We start from the raw sequence: 19,457 nt of genomic DNA, 5'->3' as shown, positions 1-19,457 counted from the left end.
ACCTTTCTTGACAAATATTGACTTTTTCCCCAACTGTGTGCTTTTTATCAATAATGGTGCAATGAATATCCTGTATGTATCACCTTGTATACATGTAATACAGCTTCTTAGTGTAAATATGGTATATATCTAAAAGCAGAGTTGCTCAGTCATAGTGTATATATCTTTTTTTTTTAATAGATCTTTATTGGAGTATAATTGTTTCACAATACTGTTAGTTTCTTTTGTACAACAAAGTGAATCAGTCATATGCATACATATATCCCCATATCCCCTCCCTCTTGAGCCTCCCTTCCACCCTCCTAATCCCATGTCTCTATGTCATCTCAAAGCACTGAGCTGATCTCCCTGTGCTATGCTGCTGCTTCCCAGTAGTTAACTATTTTACATTCGGTAGATGTTGATGCTATTCTCACTTCGCCCCAGCTTCCCCCTCCCTTACCGTGTCCCTAAGTCCATTCTCTATGTCTACATCTTTATTCCTGCCCTGCCACTAGGTTCATCAGTACCTTTTTTTTTTTTTTAGATTCCATATATATATGTTAGCGTACGGTATTTGTTTTTCTCCTTCTGACTTATTTCACTCTGTATGACAGACTCTATGTCCATCCACCTCACTGCAAATAACTCAGTTTCGTTTCCTTTTATGGTTGAGTAATATTCCATTGTATATATGTGCCACATCTTCTTTATCCATTCATCTGTCGATGGCCACTTAGGTTGCTTCCATGTCCTGGCTATTGTAAACAGTGTTGCAATGAACACTGTGGTACATGTCTCTTTTTGAATTATGGTGTTCTCAGGGTATATGCCCAGTAGTGGGATTGCTGGGTCGTATGGTAGTTCTATTTTTAGTTTTTTAAGGAACCTCCATACTGTTCTCCATAGTGGCTGTATCAATTTACATTCCCACCAACAGTGCAGGAGGGTTCCTTTTTCACCACACCCTCTCCAGCATTTACTGTTTCTAGATTTTTTTATAATGGGCATTCTGACTGGTGTGAGGTGATAGCTCATTGTAGTTCTGATTTGTATTTCTCTAACAATTAGTGATGTTGAGCATCTTTTCATATGCCTCTTGGCCATCTGTATGTCTTCTTTGGTGAAATGTCTATTTAGATCTTCTGCCCAATTTTTAATTGAATTGTTTGTTTTTCTGATATTGAGCTCCATGATAGCTAAAAGCAGCGTTGCTCACTCATAGTGTATATGTCTTTTTAACTGTACAAGATATTGTCAAATTGTCCTCCAAAGAGGTTGTAGAAATTGCAATCCACCGAGTCCAGAAAATATGGAGTTCCTACTTCTCACTTGGTATTACCAGCTTTTTTGATTTTTTCAAATTTAATAGTATGAAACAGTATCTCAATATTTGAAATTGCATTTTATGATTACTAGCATCTTTCCATGAGTTTATTGGCTATTCATGTTTCAATTCCTTTGAAATGCCTTTTTATATTCTTTATCCATTTTTCTTTTGGGTTATTTTCTTTCAAATTGATTTAAAGGCATGCTTTATGTATTCATGATATCTTTGTTTTATGTGTTGTGAATATATTCTTCTAGTTTGTTGCCTTTTTTATGCCTTTATATGTGGTGTCTTTCATTACATAAAATTAAGAATCCTAATGTAGCCAAATTTATCAATCATTTCCTATATAAGCTCTGTTAAAGGCACACTTCTTACATTAGTTGAGTTAGTGACAGAATACATGAAATAGAATAACCAATAACAAATACAACAAAGTTATTTTGAAATTCTTGAGTTTTGTAATAGCTGTACTGGAAAATAACCTTACATGGGTTTATTTTAAAATGAATAATTTCCTAGAGCTATATCATTTCTACATTGCAGCTTGCTGATATTCAAGTCCATTTGTACCAGGAGTGACTTTCCTTTTTAAGAAATAGACAATGTATATAAGTAAAAATTAAATAAGATACAAGGATATAATGTACAGCACAGGAAATATAGCCAATATTTTTATAATGACTTTAAGTGGACTATAATCTATAAAAACATTGAATCATTATGTTGTACACCTAAAATAAATATAGCATTGTAAATCAGTTATACTTTAATAAAAATATTTTTATTAAAATGTAATTCACATACTACAAAATTCACCCAAGAAAATAAATATTTTTAAATAGAAAAAAGAAAGAAATAGAAGTATAAAAACAGAAACAGAGACTCCATCTACATATCCAGCAAGTCCACTGCCTGAGTTTATAGTTACTGATTCAAATGACTCAAACTCCAAAGTAAAATAAAAAATAAAGAGCTGAGAATATCCCAAAATGTTTCAATAATCATTAAATATTATTTATTAAGCACGCACATGTAATATATTGTGTCACAGCATACAACTATTTGCTCATCCAAATGAAGTAAAAGTCTAGAATTAAATAACATCATTTGTCATTTGTATGTAATAATTATAAAGCTACTATATGTAAGTAAATTTCTCACACTTCTCCAAAGGCTCAACTTCAGAAAACATGCTTATTTTCCCAAAAGGGCAAAAATGTAGCCTTGCTCTTTATATATAAATCAGTTTTCAAATATTTTAAAATTCAACCACATAACATATAGAAATTCATGCCAACTGTGGTGTTTAACAATGTACAAATATTATAAACTATATTTTAACTCAAAATATTTAGGACTATACCATCTAAAGATTATTTAACTAAGGACAGGTGAACAATAATCATGATTTCTGTTTTGCAATCATTTTCGTTTTTACTAACTCCAAAAGTAGAATTCTTTAAATAAAAAAACACAGACTTCTAGAATGAATCAAAAGAGTCCTACCCCAGCCAGAATTTTGTAATAAATGTTACTACTTTATCAACAACCAAACTATGGTAGAAACATCATACTCCATATTAATTGCCCAAGAGTCTTCATGAGTATCTAGCATGCTACATCCTGCTTTCAGAACTGCCAGAACACCACAAGTTGAGGGTCACCACCTGGGCTGAGAAGTGACGCCCAACCACCAATACATCTTGTTCAGGATAAAATGAAGTGAAATATCTATGGAAAGTGATTATATCCCTTTGAATTATGCTCTAACCACAGAGTAAAAGAAAATAACTTTTTGGCTTTAGTTTTACAAATATGGCAACTATCGAGCACACAGTAGAAATGGTTAGAGTTAAGATTATCATGAATAATATGAATGAGACTATTAACACTTTGAGATAAATAAAACATTGCTGATATGGCCAAGCATGACTTCCCTTTAAGCCTATGGAGGTTATAGTAGTAGGTGCCCCAGTCACTAGGTACAGCAAAGCATTATTTTACTCTGATCTCCTACATTGGAGAGATAATATCAAAAATGAAAAAGTCTCTTGAAAACTTGCCATTCTAAGCTACTCTAAAGTTTAAAACTAAAGCTCACCTAACCATCAGAAAAGAAAATATAATTGGTCAGTATTAGGAAGGTCTATCAAGTTGGCAGTGAGTACCAGTGACCAAATTTCAACTTTCTTATCTGATTTCCCATCTTAAATTCTCAAAACCATAAAGTAAATAGATAACTTCAAATCAGCAAACAGGGACAAAACAGCTTTTGAGAAAAAAATTTGGGATGAAAATATAAGTACAACCTCTCTTCTACTCTGATGAGGGAAGCCAGGTATAACTTCCTGCTCCATTCTGTGATGGGACATTCTACTCATCGGCCTCTACAGACTTTCCGTTCTCCAATACCACCTCCTTTGCCAGCAGGGTGAGAACAAAATCAAACTGATTCCAGTGATAAGAAATGAAATCTGAAATGAATTATCACTAAATAAGCATCTTATACCTTCAACATGAGTATTCCACGAGTCTTAAGAATATAGGCTGCCAATATTGGCACGTTATTTTCTAAAATGCTCCACGATGTCTGACGATAGGAGACTTCCCACTTCAAGAAGCGGTTACGTACCTCAGCAACATAACAAGGTCGGCATCACTTGAAAGACGCACCAATCCTGGGGTCCCTTCAGTTCGGATAAATTGGATCTTCTCCCTATTCAAGCAAAGAAACAGCTCAAATATGTGTAGTAGACTTTTGGGACATAACTCAGTACTTTAGGCACCATTTTTTTTAAAACAATGGTCACAACATTTTTGGGGGGACTATTATATGGCAGCTACTGTGCCCTAGGAATACACATCCAAGAAAAACGTGGTCCTTGCCTTCAAGGAGGACCTCGCAAGCATGAACATCACCCAGTTCTAACAATGCCCAAAAAATTATTTTATTGCTTTCACCTTTTGCTGCCTAAATACTACTGTGGGTAGCAGCACCATCCAACCAATAAAACTCAGTTTCTGCTTTGAGTTAAAGCCTTGTTGTGGGCTTGAATCTAAGCAACAGCCTGGACCATTCAGGCTGATTCTCTCTTATTCCAAAAAGGGAGTGTGTAGGGATATTCATTTATTTTCCTCAGGATATACCTCTACATTATGTGTAATGAGTACATTCCTACTTGGAAGCAGGTAGTATCTATAAATTATATATTCAATATAAAAGCATATGGCCCTCTCAAATAACTGAAACCTAAACCATTTTCAGTTACTACAGTTGGTGAAATAGATTGTGCGTATACTTGTGCAAATGTACATATACATACACACACCAAACACAATGATGTGAGTTATCTGGACCATTATTTTATTATAGTTATATGTGATAACACCAGTTTTTGTTTGTTTGATAAGTCATCGTTTTGCTAGTTTCAATTCTTTGTGTGACTATAAATTCAGTAAAAATTTTTCCTGGTTGCTTCCCCTCATTTACATCATGCCATTTCAAAGCACACCATATCAATTTTGATAAGATGAGGACAAAAAATAAAAACATAAACTATGGTACTGAAAGCATTACATTTGATAGGAACATAGGGGCCAACACAAGTATACAATTTTACTCTAAGTGCTAATGACAATATATTCTGATTCCTGTATACTATGAAACAAAATATCAATCTCTGGTGTAAGTATTTAGATTTAGTTCTTTTCCATAGAGCATCTTGTTTTCCTATTTGATATTTACACAAAGCTCTAATGAATTTTATATTCCCAAATTTCAAATTCTAATTCAATTGCATGCAGGCTTGAAAGTAATGAGGTGAAAGGCAAGGTTTAATTGTTGAGATGAAAAATTCCCTAATGTACAGAAAAGTCAACTGATACGCTCTTAGCCACACAGCTTACTGGAAATGATAAACAGAGTTTAGTCCTAGGCTTCTTCTGCCTAGATCCATTTTACATAACCTGTTAGCATACGATGCACTAATATTTGATATTATCAACTTTTCTTTTTGGTCCTTTATTGCCAGTAGCAATATTATATGTTTTATATAATTTTTATATGATCTAATTTTATAATATGAAATTTTATATTATAGCTATATTATATATTATATAGTAGCTAGCTACTGGCAATATAGACACAGATACAGATATAGCTATACATATAGATGAATGGTAGACATATATATAAAGAAACTATTCAGAAGAGAAAGTCCAGCCTCTCCTCTCTGCTTAATGTTATTTCAGTCTGAAGTCTCAAATCAAGCAGAACATTTTTCCTCGAGTGTTACAATCATATGTCTGAAGCACATGATGGAAACCAAGGCCCATTATCTGGTAAATGGTTTTTTGATAAGAGACATAAAAGTTAGTTTAAAGAAAGCTAAATTAGAGAAAAGTTATCTTGGAGAAAAAAATGAACTTGACCAAAGAAGTACTCTTATAAGGGTCAGTAACAATATGCTTTGGGGGCTTCCCTGGTGGCGCAGTGGTTGAGAATCTGCCTGCCAATGCAGGGGACACGGGTTCGAGCCCTGGTCTGGGAGGATCCCACATGCCGCGGAGCAACTAGGCCCGTGAGCCACAACTACTGAGCCTGCGCGTCTGGAGCTTGTGCTCCACAACAAGAGAGGCCGCGATAGTGAGAGGCCCGCGCATCGCGATGAAGAGTGGCCCCCGCTTGCCACAACTAGAGAAAGCCCTCGCACAGAAACGAAGACCCAACACAGCCATACATAAGTAAATAAACAATAAAAATAAAGGAATTCCTTAAAAAGAAAACCAAAAAACAATATGCTTTGATCTTGAAGAATCAAAAGCTGTCTCCAATAAATACACAGTTTCTCTCCTTAGTCTATCACCACAATGAACGAGGCAAACCGAACACAACGAGAAAAGAAACGGGCTGAGCACTGTCCTCCACTCCTTTAACTGGAACCACACAGAAGGGGTTGAGTGATCAAAGAGATAGCATGCTCCAGACTATGGCTTGTATGTATCCTGTGATAGCCTGTGAATAAGGAACAGATCATAGCTTCCTGAGTCAGAAGGATGACAGGGTGAGGGAAGGAAAGGGAAAGACACCAGAGTAAACATGCCAATTGGGAAACTTTTCATCATTTTCCAGATATTACCTAATGAGGCAGTGAAGGCAACTGGTCTGATTCTTTGGGCCAGAACATACCAGAGGCAGGCTGAGACTAGTTCTCTATGGGCCCAGCTAATTTATCACAATGGCAAGTAATGGGTCATGTGCTTCCGGAACAAGACACTGGAGCATATTATCTGATGTACATCACACCACTAAGGACTTTATTATATTAATATGCGTTCATTCAGCAAACATTTTCTGAGTGCCTACTGTGTGCTGGGCATGGTACCACATACTGGGAATCCAACTGGGTGTAAGACACAGCCCCTTTCTCAAAGAGTTCATGGTGCAGTGGAAGAGAGACAGTCCATGGGCAATTCCAGTATGACACGAAAATATTTAAATTATTCCATTCACTTAACTGAGCTCTGTTTAGGCCTTATACCCACTCTTCTTCTAATAAGTCCTTCATAAAGTTATTTCACGTAGAAACAAAGAAGGCATTGGTTTATTGACTGTCAAGAAAGCAGATCAAGGCTGAGGAAGAAAAATAAGTCAGTAGCTATCCTCAGAAATGTCACCAATCTTTCCTGAAGGGGAAAAAACGGGAACCACTCCTCGGTTATCAGGTCCTTGCCCAATATTCTACAGGCCGGTATTTCTTAAACTGGCATCATTGCCTACTAGAAATCTACAGACATAATCTTGAGTTCTGGGAGAATTTTAAAATGCTGTGTTTTTACTTTGATGATCAAAACTGCTAACATGAGGTAAGCTATTTTGGACAATCTAGACAACATTCATGACTCAACATTACTAAGTGACTTCACCTCCCATGTTTGCATTTACAAAACACTTGTTGCCAAGTGATCAGAGGCGAACGTTCAGGGTGTTGATGAGCAGGGCCTTGATATTAAATATGGTAACAGTCCCTGTCTGCTACTCACATGCAATTCTTTCACCATTTAAAAAGACAAAACTTTTCTTTGGAAGTATTAATTTGCAAATTAAATGATCATGATGAAGTGAGACAAGGTAATGTAGGTATAAATTGCCATAGGTTAAAGAGAAAGCAAAATAAATGGACTTAAGAAGTGAATTATGCATTTATGCTAAATAAAGCAAAAAAGATGTTATGGTTTATTCTAAGAACAAAAGTTTTAATATAGTTTAGAAGTAGAAAAGTGGCGGTAGAATCATCACAGGGTACGTTTAATGATATATTTTTCTTCAGTATTGTACTTGGGGGTGCACCATTAAATGAACTGGCTCTTCACATAGATAAAAATAAGCTATTTGTTAAGAAAGAAAAGTGATGACCACAATAATGCCACAGATGCATGATATACCCTTAGATGCAAAATCAAAAGAATCAAGTCATAACACAAGTGAAACCAAAAGCACAAATGTATCTTTCCACTGACACTGGTCTCAACATTGGTGATCTGGCTTCTGAGAAACAAAACCTTCTCACGATATCATTAATTCAAATATTATTTTTTTAGTTTTTACTTAATTTATATTTCTTCTGGTTTTATAGCTTATAAAAGCTGTAAGGATAAGAAGTTTATGCATATTTTATATTTGTACACATTTAAGTTTCATTAAAATAAAAGTGGTTAAAATCACCATTGTAGATCTGCAATGCTTCTTTTCCTTTTAGGATGGAAAATAACACATTTGGCTCCTAAAAAATTTCCATGAGTCCACCCCGTGTCTGAAATAAACATAACAAGTTTGAGAAATGTTGTTGATGATTCATATGACTCTGATTAGAGGGACATTTGAAAGTTACATTAATATATTTATTCAAGGAGTCCGTGGCAGTCCTCTAATTTCTTTCTTTACTGCCATCACCGTAATGAAGAAATTCTATTCAATTTTAGTGGTTTATAATGAGAATTAAGATTATATTCAAACAACATTTTATCATTTGACCATCTCTGCATGGGCATGTTTCTCACTGTGCCCTTTACAGCACATTCCAGCATTTCCTCCACCGCACTTTCTCACACGGCCACTCAGTTATAACTTCAGTTCCTTTTGAATTGTGAGATTCTGGAGGGCAAAAGCCCTTCCCCCTTTATCTTTGTGCCTCCAAGTACCTAGCTCTATGCTGTGCACACAAGAAGTGCTCAGTAAAATCAAACCAGGCACATGATCAGTTAACACCAAAACAGATTTGGCTCCTAACAAATTTCCCTGTGTCCAACTCAGTATTTGGAATAAACTTATATTTATAGCATTTTTTGTTGTGGTGGAGAAAAGAGAATCAGAAAGCTAACATTAGATTATTTACTAAAACAGAACCCACTGTAGGAAGCGCAAAGACAGGTAAAGGCAACCTTTTAATAAGAAAACACAGCTGTTATAACTAAGAGATTTATACAGATGCTAGACTGTACACATAGTAACAACCTCAGGAAAACGTCGCTGGCTATTGCTGTCTCTCAGATGCCCATGGCCTTCAGACCTTGGTAACCACTTCCTCCAATGCACAGAATCACCCCAGAAGATCAACTCAAGCAGAAGATCATCTGAGGATAAGGAACATAGTCTCAAGACCGGAATTCCCACAGAAAATACCCTCATTGAAACCAACCAACATTTTGGTGAAATTAAAGTAGGGCACGTGATCAAAAACAATCAGAAGCAGCAATGCCTCTAAACCACAACACTCACTGGATTGTAGACTCTGCACACACATGGCTCCTGTAGATACAGTTTAGTAAACCTTCAAAAATATATATGTTAAAAACTGCCTTCGGGGGCTTCCCTGGTGGTGCAGTGGTTGAGAGTCTGCCTGCTAATGCAGGGGACACGGGTTCGAGCCCCGGTCTGGGAAGATCCCACATGCCGCGGAGCAACTAGGCCCGTGAGCCACAACTACTGAGCCTGCACGTCTGGAGCCTGTGCTCCGCAACGAGAGGCCGCGATAGTGAGAGGCCCGCGCACCGCGATGAAGAGTGGCCCCCGCTTGCTGCAACTAGAGAAAGCCCTCACAGAAACGAAGACACAACACAACCAAAAATAAATAAATAAATTTAAAATATGGAGGAAAAAAATCATTAAAAAAACATGACTTGATGTTTAAAAAAAAAAAAAAAAAAAAAACTGCCTTCGGGCAATTTTAGAGAAATCCCCATGACTTCTCTGATGGTGTAACGCCAAGAAAGGAAAATTAGTAATGATCATTCATATTTCTGACTACACTCACAGGGCATGGTCTGACTTGAAGGGTAAGAGCCAGGCAGTAGAAAGGTCAACTTTTCTTTCTACTTCTCATTACACAGGTTAGGTTTGGAGATACAGGTCCATTATTATCTCGTGATTCTTATGGACGCATAGAAGTGACATCAATTAGCCATATATGTAGAGGCAATATTTGTTGTAAATGGATATAAATCAACTCTGTACTAAGAATTCAGAGAGTTACTTAACTCTCTCTCTGCTCGTTTCCTCATCTTGAAGTAAGTATAGTTATACTATCTGCCTCATAGGTTGGTGGACAGGATTTAATGAACAAATGCAAATAAAATGTTTAGCACAGAACTATTATATAGTAGCACTCAACCATTTTAAGATATTGAGTATATTATAAGATATGCCTCATAATTATTTATTACTTTTTCAGTAGACAGAATCATCTACTGAAAATAGAGCAAAATAAGATGTCTAGTCATATACTCCCTTTTTTGTTTCTGTTGTTGGCAAGTTATTTTAACCATGCTATTTACCTTGGTTAATTCCACAAATATCTATTGAGTACTTCTATGACATGTAGTAGATAAGACCCTGACCTCTCCATAAAACTGAAATAATGCTGTGAGTACCAAAGAGATAATACATATGAAGGGTTTACAGTTCTCATAATTCAATGGATAATGGGAAACATTATTCTCAGTAAAGCAAAATTCTATGTAAAGCAAAACCATTTTGGACTCTAAAAAAGGAATTTAGTTATTATACAAAAAAACATGTGGTTATAAGACACCTTACCTAAGGCATTCTAACAGCTTGCACTGTAAGCCCATCATTATTCTGAAGAATTAGTATCTAGGGTATACTAGAATGCATAACTGGTGGTTTATATTTTCTTATGAACTATAATAATTTATTATGTATTTGATAACAAGTGTTTTAACTGAAAATATATTCAGGAATTGAAACTACGTTATATATGAATATATTTTATTTTAAAATCAATATATATATACAAAACAAAAAACCCCAATTGGTTATAATATAAGACATTAGAACGGACAAGTCAGTTAAAGAGCGTGTAAAGGGATAGACAAGGATAAGGCAGTATTTTTTCAACAGTGATATAAAATGTCAAGGTAAGGGAAAAAAGAACTTCAGGCACCAATTTTTGGAAAATAGTACTACAAAAACTAGTAGTTTTCTAGATTTGGCAGTTATTATTTAGAAAACTAAAAACAAAAAGTCCACCCACAACAGAAACAAAAACATAAAATACTTTGGGAAAACCTAGACAAGAAACATTCAGTTCCTAAATAAATAAATAAGAAAATTTTATTGTAGGAAATGAAGGGGTTGAACACATGAAAAAAACTGTAGTTGTAGAATAAAAAATGGAAAACTAAATATTCTAATCGTATCCAAAGTAACTTAAAAAAAAATCCCCATCAAAATCCCAATGTAATTTAAAAAGTTGAGAACAGTATTCAAAATTTCATCTCAATACTCAAAATAATGCTATGTGCTAGAGAATTTTAGCCAAGTTTTCAAAATAAATAATTGTTATGCCATCATTTCCTGAGATCTAAAATAACATACTAGGATATACAAAGATATATAAATTGTTGTATTAAAAAGATGGATTCTTTATATATGTGATTTTGTGTACTGGAAATGTAGTTACTTGCCCTTTGGGATAAATAGTTTTAGGTGCTATCATTAAGTCCCAAATATATTGCTATGAAATTGATTTATTTACCAAATATTTCTCAAACACCCACTTTATTCAATGTAAGATGTGAGGTCCCATGAGGATTAAAAAAGATGAGTAAGTTACATACCTTGACTTCATGTAGCTTGTACTTGACTTGGAATAAAGTGTGTAAGAAAACATATGGTAGAAAAATACGAGATGTTTTTAAACATTTTAAGCACAGATGGTAATATTATGCCATTTCTACTGTAAGCTATAAAATTCAGACACATAAGATACCTGATTTTTGGTATAATGGCACCCTGATGGGTCTGCAAGAATGTTTTCTGTAAAATGTACCCTCAAGGAACAGAGAGTAATGACTTATTCAATGGGACGTACCCATTTGTATGTAGGACAATGTGCATGAAATAAGGAGATTTTAACTTTAGCCAAGTAAATTTTTCTGAAGACAGTTTCCATAACTATTTAAACCCACTGCGAAAGACCAGAAAGAAAAAATAAAATACATTATTAACATAGAGGGGATGTGTATTTTGTTTGCTTTGTAAGAAATGTTTCTGATTTACTAATAACTTAGAAATTTAAATATATATGTAAAAATCATACTTCATTGAAAACCATTTTGTGCTATCACAAATGGTAATGCATTGTTCTCCATGATTTTAGAAATGGCTTATTATTCTCTTGAGTTTGGGAAAAGCATTGAGGCTGGAATCCATACTGATATTTTTCTTTGGTCCACACAGAGTCCACATATCTTGAGCTACTGAAGAAGGATGACATTTTGCTGAACTCTTTTCTTGATAAATGCAACAGAATATAGCAAAAATCAATAGTGGAACAGACATACCTAAAACATGGTTATTCTTCATGTAAGAAAATGGTTTGAAAACCCTGATTGAATCATTTGTTAGCCAGAAAATACAAGGCTTTGGATGAATATCCAGTGGATGAACATATTCGTAATTTGGAAAATCTTGAAAAGTTATACCAAGGAACTTTATTTATGGGAAAGTGGTTTAACAAATACCTGGGTGTAATACTTTAAGAGAATCTAAACTTATCTTAGCTATAAGGGTTTTTCTTTTGGGCCTATTTTATCTTAAGTGATTGACTGTATAGTTATTTAAAAATTAATAGTTACAAGATTCCACACATGGAATATGTGAAAACTAGACATTTACAGGATGTACATGTCAAAAGCCTATACACTACTACATCTTGGCATATCCATTCACATAAAACGTAAGCAGCAATTATTTCTTCTGCAGAAGCCGTAGAATAGATATCAGGGACTAAGAATCTGTGTTCCTTAGTGTCCTAGGTAGCAATATCTCAAACCTCTCATTAGATCTACGAGAAGATTACTGCCTGAGAAGATGTTTTAACTCAACTTTGGATGGCTTCTAAAATGTTATGTCAATGACTTTGCCATGATGTTTGGCCCTCAGTAATTTGTACTGAACCTTGAGCCAGAAGGCTCAGTCCTCTGTGCAGGAAGGGAGCAGTCAAGGCTGGTTTCATCACATACATGTAAAAAATTTTAGAACAAAGCTTCCCATAGGACATAGTATAAGCACAACACTAGAAAACCTTCCTACACAGAAGTTAATCATGGAACTCAAGATACCCTTCCTGTATTTTAACTATGTCCATAGAATCACATGATGCCATCTATGCATATGATCAGTCTTAGGGATAATGGTATTGAGAATCAGTAAATTTAGGGGTAAATTACTTTAAACTGAGTCCTTGTGATACAATAAAGAAGTGAAGGACAGATTACTAATACAATATTTCTTTAAATTTGTTGTATGCTTTCTATTGCTTACGTTGTACGAGGGGCTGTAAATACATGATCACATTTAATCTTCAAAAGGACGTTGCAAGTTAGAAATTTCTATACCCACTTTACAGATGAGGAAACTAAGACTTGGAGGGGTTAAATGCCTCATTCAAAGTCTGGTGAGTAAACTGCAGAGCCAGAATTCAAACCAGGTCTGTTTGACCCCAAACCTGAACTCTTAAGATCTATATTCTACTACTTTCTAAGTGTCATTATTAATGCTGGTCTCCCAGTTGGGAGACAGACCAGAACTCTCCAAATAACACTATGTGGTGTCAATAAATTATTTTAATCAGGTGTTTAAAAAAATTCAGTAATTATGCTTATGCAAATTTTTCATAGGAAAATAATAGTTTCAATGCAGTTTTCCTGTTACATAAACAGGAAAGTTTGTCATGTCGGTTCCAGACATCTGAGAGAACAGTAAACAAATTAGGAGAAGACGATGAGACAGAGCTAGGCAGGCCATAACAGGAAAATGCATAAGGATTGGCAAAGGGAAATTTATGCTATTTTGACCAAGTAGATCAGATGTTAACTGAGATTAATACTTCCAGCCCAATAGTAAATGCAGAAAAACTCATCTGTTAGAAAACTGGACAAGAAATAGGTTAGAAATTTTGAACACTGGGATTTGTTTTATGAAAGCCAGCTTTTGGGAACTTTAACTTTTTATTTCATAAAATAAATGCTTGATAATTTCACAATGGCATGCACTATTTTTAAAATGAAAACAAAATTAAGACTATAATTTGAGCAATAAAAAAATTCTAGGGCTCTTAAAATTGGATTATGGGGCTTCCCTGGTGGCGCAGTGGTTGAGAATCTGCCTGCCAATGCAGGGGACATGGGTTTGAGCCCTGGTCTGGGAAGATCCCACATGCTGCGGAGCAACTAGGCCCGTGAGCCACAATTACTGAGCCTGCGTGTCTGGAGCCTGTGCTCCGCAACAAGAGAGGCCGCGATAGTGAGAGGCCCGCGCACTGCGATGAAGAGTGGCCCCCGCTTGCCACAACTAGAGAGGGCCCTCGCACAGACCCAACACAGTCAAAAATAAATATAAATAAATAAATAAAAATTAAAAAAAAATAGGATTATGGGAAGAAATAAAAGGTCAGAGTCTGCGTTTGCTTCTATTCTGGTGAACCCTGGGAGACGTATTCATTTGCCTTTTGTAGCTCAGAATTTCTTGACTTCCAAGTTATTGATTTACCAGTGACATAAAATAGGAAATAGCCCAATTTATCCAGAAGAGAAAAAAAAAGTATCATAGATCACATCCTCATGGGAAGGAAATTTTTTTAGGAAGCACTCAAGGAGGAATTGACCTAGAGCCCAAAATAATTATCACTGATGTCTGAGGAAAGCTGGACTAGTAGGGAGTAGATTTACTGGTTGAATCCAATAGTCACACAAAAGGGGAATTCTCAACTCAATTCAGTTTCATGGTACTTAGCTCCTTGTTCATAATACAATGTTGTACACCAAAAAGTTTATTCAATTTGTATGCATTACATTCATCTATAAAATATGTTTAAAAGGTTGTTTTTTAAATGAATACAGTTTTTTAAATGAATACATTTGTCTTTGGATAAAATATTAGAGCATTTTATTTTAATGTTATAAAGCTTTTTAGTAGGATTACTGTCTTTCACTGAGAACCAAGAGTAGGATATAGTAATCCAATGGGACTCGATCCATTTGATGGAGGTGGTACTGACTTCTGGATGTTGAGTTTTCTGAGCAAACCTCTTCTGAGATTAAAAAAAAAAAAAAGAGGACAACTTGGTAGCATGCACATTTGCTTGATAGATGAAGTCAGAGGAAGTGGTGATTTGAAAACAGCAGTTGAAAGCAAAAGCCACATCCCAATGCATGAAAAACCATAGCCATTCTACAGGAAAAGATACACAAGGCGGGTCTCAAGGAGGAGAAAGCTGTATATGGATACAAACTAAACAAACTGTTTGCTGTCCTCTGGATAGCAAGGAATCGCAAGCAAAACAAGAAAATCACAAAGCACAGAGGTGTACCTACTTGAATCTCCCAAGGGCTGATGTTTATTTCCTCATTATGTTATGGAGAAAATAAGAAGGGATATTTCCTTTAAGTGGCTGTACCACGGGTGAGGAACGGTGTACACAGAGCTCAGGATATGAATATAGGTCCACAGTTAGCTTTGACACACAATCAGTAGCTCCATTCCATGCATAAATCTCTTTATCAAATGTATCACTGAAATATGAGATTGAAGAACCCCAGCGAGTTCCCCACCCCTTCATTTGTGGGAATGCTCCTTACAATGCAGTTTTTAACTATATGAAACAGGGTGTTCCTTTAGATGTACAAACTTCCCCATTATGTTGTTATGATAAGCAAAATGCTTAACTATCAACAGCTTTTCAGACTAAAAGCGCACTGTGACACACACTCTATGTAAGAGGAACAGTATTATCTCATTGATGTAAGTTCCTGCTTCTTTCTACTTGTCATGACCGCTCATGCTTTCTATGGTCAAATTCTATAGTTATAGAAAGAGTAAAAGGAAATTTATAAATAAGTTTTGAAATAAGATGGAAACTTATTTTAAAACCTATCAAATAATATCTTAGCAATAGACTGCCATGTGAGATTGTACTTAACTGAGGACCCCGAGTGTCATTAAAAAATAAAAATCTTCAACAATCTTTAGGAGATTAGAGCCTTTTAAGACTAAAAAGCAGAAAGTAAAACAAAAACAAAACTGGAAGCTACCAAAGGGGCCTGCAGCTTTTTCCTCTTTAGGATCGGTTAAGGATCTCTTAAGTCATTAAAGAATAATGATGTTAGATGCCTTGTTCAGGTAGATTATATCATCTTATTTCTCTGATGAGAGAGATCTGAAGATATGTTAAATTAATAATAATGTGGAGGTGCAGAGCAAAAGTAGAAAACTTCTTGAGTTCCCTTTTTCTTGCTCTTTTTTGCTGCAGCACGGTTCTTTCAGAGGAACAGATATTGACTACACGTGGGGGGAGGAAGGGTTGGGGCTGAAGTTGGTAACAAAGAGAGAAAATAGAGTTCTCCTTATTTTGTGCTTTGCTAAAGAGGAGGGATTTTGTTTGTATGTTTGTTTGTTTTGCTTTTCAGCCCAGAACCTCTAAGATCTCTCATTAGAGAACTGAGGGGCTCATTTCTGCAATGTTATTTTTACAGAAGACTCTCTAGAGGACCATGAGTTGCTGAGTAGATGCTATAATATACAAATATAAAAAATTACAGCTTATATAATTTTTATAATTTTTTCTGACTGAGAACAGCATGCTTATCAAGTTGGGGAAAACACTGAAACCTGAGTTAGATGTTAACTATGTGAAACCAGGAGTTCTGTATAAGCAATGTTTGTACTATCATACTTGAAATTATGTGTAGTTTTAGCCTTTAGAAACTTTAGAAAGTAATGATGACTTTAAAGATATGAGAGACTAAGAACATCATAAGAAGGATATCTGGTAATTTAAATTTCATATAAACATATACCTACATTTCATATTTCATATCGACATATACTTACATTTACTATATATGCAAAGTGCTATTCTAGATATTTCAGCAGTAAGGAAGGAGAAATAATGATGAGTTGGATGATATCCCTACTTGCAAGGAGCTTATAACCTAATTGGAAAATTAAGCATAAGGACTTGAAAACTCAAATTAAATCACAAAAGTCACATAACCAAAATAATAGGAGGGACAACTTGATACATTATATAATTAATGATCAAATTAGTGTCTAGACCAGAGGTAATGACACCTGGATGGGCGACTGGAATTATACGGTGAGGTGTTTTTTTTTTTTTAACATCTTTATTAGAGTATAATTGCTTTACAATGGTGTGTCAGTTTCTGCTTTATAACAAAGTGAATCAGTTATACATATACATATGTCCCCATATCTCTTCCTTCTTGCATCTCCCTCCCTCCCACCCTCCCTATCCCACCCCTCTAGGTGGTCACAAAGCACCGAGCTGATCTCCCTGTGCTATGTGGCTGCTTCCCACTAGCTATCTATTTTACGTTTGGTAGTGTGTATATGTTCATGCCACTCTCTCACTTTGTCCCAGCTTACCCTTCCCCCTCCCCGTGTCCTCAAGTCCATTCTCTAGTAGGTCTGCATCTTTATTCCCGTCTTGCCCCTAGGTTCTTTTTTTCTTTTTAGATTCCATATATATGTGTTAGCATATGGTATTTGTTTTTCTCCTTCTGACTTACTTCACTCTGTATGACACTCTCTAGGTCCATCCACCTCACTACAAATAACTCAGTTTCATTCTTTTTTATGGCTGAGTAATATTCCATTGTATATATGTGCCACATCTTCTTTATCCATTCATCTGTTGATGGACACTTAGGTTGCCTCCATGTCCTGGCTATTGTAAACAGAGCTGCAATGAACATTTTGGTACATGACTCTTTTTTTTTTTTTTTTAACATGACTCTTTTTGAATTACGGTTTTCTTCGGGTATATGCCCAGTAGTGGGATTGCTGGGTCGTATGGTAATTCTATTTTTAGTTTTTTAAGGAACCTCCATACTGTTCTCCATAGTGGCTGTATCAATTTACATTCCCACCAACAGTGCAAGAAGGTTCCCTTTTCTCCACACCCTCTCCAGCATTTATTGTTTGCAGATTTTTTGATGATGGCCATTCTGACCGGTGTGAGATGATATCTCATTGTACTTTTGATTTGCATTTCTCTAATGATTAATGATGTTGAGCATCCTTTCATGTGTTTGTTGGCAATCTGTATATATTCTTTGGAGAAATGTCTATTTAGGTTCTCTGTCCATTTTTGGATTGGGTTGTTTGTTTTTTTGATATTAAGCTGCATGAGTTGCTTGTATGTTTTGGAGATTAATCCTTTGTCAGTTGCTTCATTTGCAAATATTTTCTCCCATTCTGAGGGTTGTCTTTTCATCTTGTTTATGGTTTCCTTTGCTGTGCAAAAGCTTTTAAGCTTCATTAGGTCCCATTTGTTTATTTTTGTTTTTATTTCCATTTCTGTAGGAGGTGGGTCAAAAAGGATCTTGCTGTGATTTATGTGAGAGTGTTCTTCCTATATTTTCCTCTAAGAGTTTGATGGCGTCTGGCCTTACATTTAGATCTTTAATCCATTTTGAGTTTATTTTTGTGTATGGTGTTAGGGAGTGTTCTAATTTCATTCTTTTACATGTAGCTGTCCAGTTCTCCCAGCACCACTTATTGAAGAGGCTGTCTTTTCTCCATTGTATAGTCTTGCCTCCTTTAACAAAAATAAGGTGACCATATGTGTGTGGGTTTATCTCTGGGCTTTCTATCCCGTTCCATTGATCTATATTTCTGTTTTTGTGTCAGTACCATACTGTCTTGATTACTGTAGCTTTGTAGTAGAGTCTGTAGTATAGCCAGAGAGCCTGGTTCCTCCAGCTCCGTTTTTCTTTCTCAAGATTGCTTTGGCTATTTGGGGTCTTTTGTGTTTCCATACAAATTGTGAAATTTTTTGTTCTAGTGCTGTGAAAAATGCCAGTGGTAGTTTGATAGGGATTGCATTGAATGTGTAGATTGCTTTGGGTAGTAGAGTTATTTTCACAATGTTGATTCTTCCAATCCAAGAACATGGTATAGCTCTCCATCTATTTGTATCATCTTTAATTTCTTTCATCAGTATCTTATAATTTTCTGCATACAGGTCTTTTGTCTCCTTAGGTAGGTTTATTCCTAGATATTTTATTCTTTTTGTTGCAATGGTAAATGGGAGTGTTTTCTTAATTTCACTTTCAGATTTTTCATCATTAGTGTATAGGAATGCAAGAGATTTCTGTGCATTAATTTTGTATCCTGCAACTTTACCAAATTCATTGATTAGCTCTAGTAGTTTTCTAGTAGCATCTTTAGGATTCTCTATGTATAGTATCATGTCATCTGTAAATAGTGACAGCTTTACTTCTTCTTTTCCGATTTGGATTCCTTTTATTTCTTTTTCTTCTCTGATTGCTGTGGCTAACACTTCCAAAACTATGTTGAATAATAGTGGTGAGAGTGGGCAACCTTGTCTTGTTCCTGATCTTAGTGGAAATGGTTTCAGTTTTTCACCATTGAGGATGGTGTTGGCTGTGGGTTTGTCATATATGGCCTTTACTATGTTGAGGAAAGTTCCCTCTATGCCTACTTTCTGGAGGGTTTTTATCATAAATTGGTGTTGAATTTTGTCAAAAGCTTTTTCTGCATCTATTGAGATGATCATATGGTTTTTCTCCTTCAATATGT

General features: G+C 35.5%; 1 protein-coding gene across 8 annotated transcripts in view; it reads right to left on the bottom strand.

Moving 5' to 3' along the window:
* The window catches only part of HECW2 (HECT, C2 and WW domain containing E3 ubiquitin protein ligase 2), a 433,539-nt gene that overhangs the window by 82,995 nt on the left and 331,087 nt on the right, over positions 1-19,457 (bottom strand). For 6 of the 8 annotated variants that reach the window (XM_082397296.1, XM_082397294.1, XM_082397295.1 and 3 more), the window contains one exon: positions 3,945-4,028. In XM_082397296.1, the coding sequence (XP_082253422.1) occupies positions 3,945-4,028 (84 nt within the window). Of the gene's footprint in view, positions 1-3,944; positions 4,029-4,048; positions 6,327-8,036; positions 8,125-19,457 lie in introns of those variants that run through there. The other 2 variants (XM_082397301.1, XM_082397302.1) reach the window with 2 other exon arrangements.

The sequence above is a fragment of the Balaenoptera borealis genome (assembly GCF_965194805.1).
Source record: "Balaenoptera borealis genome assembly, chromosome: 6".
NCBI classification, from domain to species: Eukaryota; Metazoa; Chordata; class Mammalia; order Artiodactyla; family Balaenopteridae; genus Balaenoptera; species Balaenoptera borealis.
Note: the sequence above shows the minus strand (reverse complement) of the source record. Positions and strands in the feature narration are given on the sequence as shown.